The 8220-nt window shown below is 43.0% G+C and overlaps 1 protein-coding gene across 2 annotated transcripts in view; it reads right to left on the reverse strand.

Annotated features, from left to right (window-relative positions):
* Nucleotides 1–2995, reverse strand: part of LOC124606001 (U7 snRNA-associated Sm-like protein LSm10) — a 53617-nt gene extending 50622 nt beyond the window's left edge. Inside the window, exon 1 of one of the 2 annotated variants that reach the window (XM_047137967.1) lies at nt 2624–2995. In XM_047137967.1, the coding sequence (XP_046993923.1) occupies nt 2624–2763 (140 nt within the window). In that variant the 5' untranslated portion in view covers nt 2764–2995. Of the gene's footprint in view, nt 1–2171; nt 2311–2623 lie in introns of those variants that run through there. The other variant, XM_047137973.1, reaches the window with a different exon arrangement.
* Between the last annotated feature and the right edge of the window lie 5225 nt (nt 2996–8220).

Consider the following 8220-nt stretch of genomic DNA (forward strand, 5'->3'; position numbering starts at 1 on the left):
TGTGTCTATCTTTCTGGAACTTCAGGTTTTTCAACATCTCTATGATGATCTACTGCAGGTCAAATAAGCCTGTGACTGTTCACACCACCCTTCTTTGTATACATCCGGGATCCAGGTTCATTGGTCCCATCTGTTATATGTCCCACACATTTGAGCAATACTGTCTGACAGGTTGCACAAGATTTTGTAAGCCAACTTAGACTCATTGCTTTTTCAAAATATCCTACTAGCAAACTGATATCTGTCATGCACATCAAAGCTTTTGCTTTGCTAATCCAACTTCAGTTCATGCATCATCCATCAGCATCTAGACCAACTTTAGTGCCAGTGACAGCTTTCACACACAAGAATTTCTTTGGGTTGTGTAAAATTCTTTTCTAAGCTTTGTGAGACATTTACTATGCAAAAGTCACTGTTTCTTGTGCTCATCCTCTAATAATCTTATCACAAACAGGATATTGAACACTGACTGCTCTTTTTTCCTCCTTTTGTATGAAAGTTATCATGATTTAAGATAGACTGGTTTATTTGGAGAAGACATTTCAGTACCTGATGTCAGAAAACTTAACTTAATAACAGTGGTCACGTGAGTGTGAAGTGTGCTTGCGTGTGTGTATGTTTTCTTTTTTAAGGAAGACTTTGACAAAGCTAAATGTGTAATAGTCTTTTCACTGTGCCTCTCTGCAACTCAGCATGTCATCTTCATGGTAAGTAGCATTTATCTATTCATAATTCTGAAAAATACAATATGCTTTTGGTAAAGCCTGATGACTGAAGAAATTACGGAGGCAATGAATACATGAACACAAGGAATGAGTACATAAATTAGTAGTATTGGAAATACACTCTGAGCACACATGCCTGATCATGGAACAATGGCAATTTTGCCTTACATTAACTAAGGAAAAACATATGAAAGGTAAGCAGCATTTGTTTCAGAATTAAAACTGTGTAATAACTTGCCCTAGGAGATGATTGGATTGGATTGTTCGGGGGAAGAGACCAAACAACGAGGTCATCGGTCTCATCGGATTAGGGAAGGAAGTCGGTCGTGCCCTTTCAAAGGAACCATCCCGGCATTTGCCTGAAGCGATTTAGGGAAATCACAGAAAACCTAAATCAGGATGGCCGGATGCGGGATTGAACTGTTGTTCTAGGAGATGAATAAGACAACTAAAATACATTTAAAAAGGCAGTCATTGTATATCTACAACTAACATATAAGACAAGAACAAGCTATTTAGAAAACTCAAGAGCATAGGTCAGTAATAACAAAAAATCATGAGAGGACATTCATTCAGTTTTTTAGTTAGGCAGATAGGGAGCAGAAAAAAGTGTGTGTCAGGATGGTCAAGGACTTGACATCTCCAAGGGCATGTTGTGGTGCAGTAGGAAGTGTTGAGCAACTAAATGAACAGCGTATAGGTTCCCCCTCCCCACTGCTTTATTAAGGTAACTTGTTCCACACATGTACAACCATAAAGAGTATTGTGTTAGGTATAACCAAATGACAGTGCATTTGTTAAGATATTGGCCTCATATTTGGTAGGATGGAAGGTTATGCTCTGCCCAACCATTTTGATTTAAGTTTTCTGTAGTTTTCCTTGATCACTTAAAGCAAATGCTGGAACGATTTCAACATGAAGCCCTCTCCTTATTAAAATGTGTGTATACTCACATGTCAGTACGTAACAGGGCGTATATTTTTCCTTACATTAACCCAAAGACTCCTATAATGCTGCGAAATGATCCTTGGATGAGCAAACAACTGCCACCGCCACATGTGACTGGGGATCTTGAGACAATGGCCTGCGGAAAGCAGAGGACTATGTGTGGTAAAGCATGTAGAATTTAAACCACCTTCTGGGTTTATGATATGGATCAACTTAATCAGCCAATACTGTAACGTAATGATGTGGCGTTTGACATCATACATACACAAAGAGAAAAGGAACAAGATGCTGATTTTTTTGTTTTGCTTTTCTCTATATTATCTTTTGGAATTTTGGTTGAGGTGACAGTGCTTTTTAGCACAGCCCAAGGTCTAGGTTAGGTTGAAAAGTCAGTTTGGTCGTTAGCTAGCAAGGCGGTATCAAAGGCTTCAATTAAGCCAAAGCCAGTATTACATTTTACAGGACTAGATGTATGTCATATCAGTCAATTCAACCGACCTTCTGTTTGTGACTTTGCACGCACATGTGGAACAGAAAGGGGTCATCTATAGGGCAACATAAACAACACCGCACAATTGTCTCTGGATATCTAGAACATCATAACACGTACGAAAAACGTTGTGTGTGTGACTGCCTCATTTATGAACAAATAAAACTTACAAATCTACTTATCTCTAACACCACCACATGACTCCCATTTCCGAAGCCCTACACGTAGTTGGGTAGAAAATCAATTAGACCACGAACGATAATTCAGTACCGGAGTGAAACTTTCCCATGATCATTTCGAACGAATACGCATACATATTGACCCACGTCAAGTAAATGGTGATGGTTAGTAAAAATAACGAGGCGAAATGTATTTCTCACTCCGATACCACTTCTCCAACAGCCTCAATAACATAGTGCACAGATGATGTGCAGTGCACTAAAGTAAAAAAGACACTCACCCGTCGACCGTATTGACTTTTCCATACACACAACACTCATTTCTCAGATCTATGGTAACCCATTTGCCTTGCAAAGCAAATGCAAGACATGCTAAATCGTTGTACAAGAAATACCTCTCCCGTTTAAATGCTACTGCCATTGTGAAAGCATGTCGGGATTTACGTAAATAAGAGTACTATTATCTGGAGCAAAGTTTAGCTTCTTCGAAAAGTAGAAATCAGCTGATGTCTGCCGGCAAAGGGCACAGTTTGACAATTGACACAAGGAACAAATGACTATGAGCACCACAGATAAATATTAACTCCACTTGCTTTGGTCTAACCTCCTAGATATTTACAAAAAATAACACTCGAACTTCAGTCGAATTAATGCCATGTGAACTTTTTAATCACTTAGTAAACTTTACGGAAGGAAACAATAATTACAACTTATCCACATTGTAAACGCCTCCCTTTTATTTTACTACAGCCTCCTTTGTATTAGTCGACCACAATATTATTGCACCTGGGAGTAAAGGCACTTCGGTCGGCGTATCATGTGTTTTTATCGCGATATTTAACGAGCACACGCTGAACGACTCCATAGTATATACAGAACTGTCTTGAAATCATTCAGCTCCAACACTAAAATCCGTCACGAGATGTACCACTGTTTCCAACCACAGTCAGAACGCTATACCTCACGCCATAGTATATACATAGTATATACAGAACTGTCTTGAAATCATTCAGCTCCAACACTAAAATCCGTCACGAGATGTACCACTGTTTCCAACCACAGTCAGAACGCTATACCTCACGCCATCCCCCACCATTCTTCTAGTCGCTACCAGCGGTTCTATGGGGCCCCACGTCACATTCCTCATAGCATTTTCACGTTAGACATAACATCACCATTACACAATGGCATCATTCATGTCCACAGACTATATTTTAACAATAATTTTTACACAATACTCTAATAAACGTTGCGACAGACATAGGCTACGTATTTTTTCATGAAGACAGTATATAAATATGTATGTGGCCATATCGACCACCAGTATCACGCCGGCCAACTTGTTGATCGCAGTAACTACGGACATGGTTTATCTGTAGCTTAAGAAGATGGTCTTTAATCACCAGTTCCCGCTCGTCTCTCGAACTGTGCGTATCTCGCGAATGTATCTTGTATGTGTTCCGTTTATGTTCACGGGAATAAAGTGTGGAATACTTCGCCGAGGTTTCTGTACATCATTCTTCTAGACTCAGGCCCCCTGTTATTCCCACAGTAATGACCACAGACCATAGTATATACGCAACGTACTTAACAGACAGGCAAACCGTCGCCAGGACAACTGATACCAGTAACCAACAAGGAATTTTCGGACATTACGTTGGGCTCAGCAGGGTTCTTCGTAGATAACATGGTACAACGAGCGATGCAGGACGAGTCAAATAAGAAGGTGTGAGCGAAAGTGACTTCTTCCACTCTCTCACATGCACACCCGAAATCCTCGTCCAGACGTGGCACAACCTGCCCCCTCAACCCTCAGCAAAGGAGATCAACCCACTTCCTGCTGAACACTGCCTGGTCCGAATGCGTGTAAGCCACCTCACCAGTCTGTATACAACGACATTTGTGCAGCCGCCCACCGAGCATTGCACTATCGCGTTGGGCTCTCAGGCGACGAATCCCTCCCCACCTCAGCCGGCCGAGTCATGCCAGAACATTCCCAGCCTTCCTACCGCACTGCATACGTGAAATTGGGTGCCATGTGCTGCTACCTCCGAATCTAATCAAATGGCAGCCTATGGGCACCTTCCCTGCAACACCTCAACAGTGCCACGTACACCACCTAAACCGCCTCCGTTCTTAGTGGATCAGTCTCATATCTAGTTCCTATTGCTGAATCAATATTCACTGAATACAACACGTTTGATGATGCACCGAAGTACTCAACTTTATTGTGCCATTTAGGCAAACACACCACCATGATCAGCAATATGAAACGCTCTCCACCTATGTTGAACAAGTTTGAGGCAGTTAAAATAGAGTTGCTCCTGTGACTGTGCAAGACCTCCACCAACAAGTGTTTCAAGCCATCCATTAAATGAATGACCACTTTCGCAGTCATGGCTTGTTTTACAGACCATGGTGGATCACCCACTATTGCCCAACATTTGACTGTAGACCAAATGGTCAAGCAAATTGCAACACGAAATGCAAGCTGGGATAATTTGCAACAAATGACATCCACTGGGCCTTAAATTACAGTTAGCAAACCACAGATATGCTTTGCAAAATTGCCATCCACATTATCCAGCAGCCACTGGCACTACATATTGCAGGCAGCCTTGTTGCACACCGAGTTTCCAGACAGCTTCTGAGTGACACAGACCCCTTCCAAGGTTACCAGGAGTGCTGAGCATGGAGCGAGAGCAGCCATCTTGTCCTCTCCAGGACGCCGCCACTGAACAGTACAGAGCTCACCCAAATCCTCTGACATGTCATGTGCAGAGCAGTGGCATCCACCTTGCCTTCCTACCCATCTGGACATGACTGACTGTTACCAGACCCTCCAAACAGTGCCTGATGTGGACAACAAATGATAGACTGTTCTGTGTTGCTAGTTTCACACCCACTTCAGCACCATGGCACGCAATTGTTCCCAGCCCTGCCAACACCCAAATGTGTCCTACAATCTTTACTTGGCGTCAGTGGCCATGGCATAAACAAAATTCGCCACGCGAGATACCTGGTGAACCAAACCAGTTTGTATCACCCACCCATTGGTATCAACTCCAGGCTCTAAGTGCAAGGTCATCACACCAAATGGCTCTTTTTGGTGGACTCGGGTCTGAAATCAGTACAATCCTGAATACCACCCTACCCCCTTATGCCCCTTACTCAGCACTTACACTACAAGCAGCAAATGCATTGATCATTGCCACTTACAGAATGGTCACCTAAGACACTGACCTCAGCAGCAGCTAACACTTCACGTGGAAATTTCTTCATGCTGATGTCAACCAACTGCTGACTGGGAGCAATTTCCTATGGCATTCCATCTCTGCTGAATTTACAAGATGAAGTACCACCCTGCAGATCAAGTAATTTCACCATCAAGGATACCATTGGATGATCACCGGCCTGAGCCCTACCATAACATGAGGACTCCTATCTTTCAATGGTACATAAGCTGCCACTGCTGTGATCCGTCATCAAGAATAAACTGACAACAACCAACCAATAATACATCAACACAAGGAAAGAATGCCTTGTGCTACAGGAAGAAAACTCATCCCTTCAAAGGCTGTTGTATGAGTGTCAAAATCAGCTAGTGGAAGCAGAATCACAACTTACAGCCCTTCAGTCCCCACAGACCACCATCTCAGAAACACCATCTCAGGAAACAAACCCAATGGATTTATGACACACAGTGAAGTATCTCTACACCAGAGTGCAGAAATTCTCCTCCAACCCTGGTCAAGACAACGAATATTGTCACCTCAACAAATCATTGATCTAAAAGCTGCTCCCCTTGGACACCACAGATGCTACCAGCGACAAGCACACACGCCGCTGCACCAAACGAGGACTAGATACCATTCTACACTGCATACATCTGCTTGATTCTTTGCAGGTGTTGTCTCTCACCAAAGTCAAACAAACATCTTCAACAAACACTATGAACAAACATATCACTGCCTGTGAAACAAGTGACAGTTCAGTAAATGTTTGTGCAAAAGTAACTATGAAAGTCACATCCACTCCAACTGTAGCCCCAAATCAACTCCCCACTATGACATTAATAATGGCATGGTGCACAGAATCATAACAACAGAATGACCACCCATCTACATCTACAATTATACTCCGCAATCCACCCAACGGTGTGTGGCGGAGGGCACTTTACGTGCCACTGTCATTATCTCCCTTCCCTGTTCCACTCGCGTATGGTTCGCAGGAAGAACGACTGCTGGAAAGCCTCCATGCCCGCTCGAATCTCTCTAATTTTACATTCGTGATCTCCTCGGGAGGTATAAGTAGGGGGAAGCAATATATTCGATACCTCATCCAGAAACCCACCCTCTCGAAACCTGGACAGCAAGCTACACCGCAATGCAGAACGCCTCTCTTGCAGAGTCTGCCACTTGAGTTTGATAAACATCTAAGTAATGCTATCACGCTTACCAAATAACCCTGTGACGAAACGCGCCGCTCTTCTTTGGATCTTCTCTGTCTCCTCTGTCAACACGACCTGGTACGGATCCCACACTGATGAGCAATACTCAAGTACAGGTCGAACTAGTGTTTTGTAAGCCACGTCCCTTGTTGACGGACTACATTTTCTAAGGACTCTCCCAATGAATCTCAACCTGGCACCCACCTTACCAAGAATTCATTTTATATGATCATTCCACTTCAAATCATTCCGTACGCATACTCCCAGATATTTTACAGAAGTAACTGCTACCAGTGTTTGTTCCGCTATCATATAATCATACAATAAAGGATCCTTCTTTCTATGTATTCGCAATACATTACATTTGCCTATGTTAAGGGTCAGTTGCAACTCCTTGCACCAAGTGCCTACCCGTTGCAGATCTTCCTGCATTTCGCTGCAATTTTCTAATGCTGCAACTTCTCTGTATACTACAGCATCATCCGCGAAAAGTCGCATGGAACTTCCGACACTATCTAATAGGTCATTTATATATATTGTGAAAAGCAATGGTCCCATAACACTCCCCTGTGGCACGCCAGAGGTTACTTTAACGTCTGCAGACGTCTCTCCATTGAGAACAACATGCTGTTTTCTGTTTGATAAAGTCTCTTCAATCCAGCCACACAGCTGGTCAGATATTCCGTAGGCTCTCACTTTGTTTATCAGGCGACAGTGCGGAACTGTATCGAAGCCTTCCGGAAGTCGAGGAAAATGGCATCTACCTGGGAGCCTGTATCTATGTAATATTTTCTGGGTCTCATGAACAAATAAAGCGAGTTGGGTCTCACACGATCGCTGTTTCCGGAATCCATGTTGATTCCTACAGACTAGAGTCTGGGTTTCCAGAAATGACATGATACGCAAGCAAAAAACATGTTCTAAAATTCTACAACAGATCGATGTCAGCGATATAGGCCTATAGTTTTGCGCATCTGCTCGACGACCCTTCTTGAAAACTGGAACTATCTGTGCTCTTTTCCAATCATTTGGAACCTTCCGTTCCTCAAGAGACTTGCGGTACACGGCTGTTAGAAGGGGAGCAAGTTCTTTCGCATACTCTGTGTAGAATCGAATTGGTGTCCCGTCAGGTCCAGTGGACTTTCCTCTGTTGAGTGATTTCAGTAGCTTTTCTATTCCTTGGACACTTATTTCGATGTCAGCCATTTTTTAGTTCCTGCAAGGACTTAGAGAAGGAACTGCAGTGCGGTCTTCCTCTGTGAAACAGCTTTGGAAAAAGGTATTAAGTATTTCAGCTTTACGCGTGTCATCCTCTGTTTCAATGCCATTATCATCCCAGAGTGTCTGGATATGCTGTTTCGATCCACTTACTGATTTAACGTAAGACCAAAACTTCCTAGGATTTTCTGTCAAGTCGGTACACAGAAT

This window comes from Schistocerca americana, chromosome 1 (genome assembly GCF_021461395.2).
Source record: "Schistocerca americana isolate TAMUIC-IGC-003095 chromosome 1, iqSchAmer2.1, whole genome shotgun sequence".
Lineage (NCBI taxonomy): Eukaryota > Metazoa > Arthropoda > Insecta > Orthoptera > Acrididae > Schistocerca > Schistocerca americana.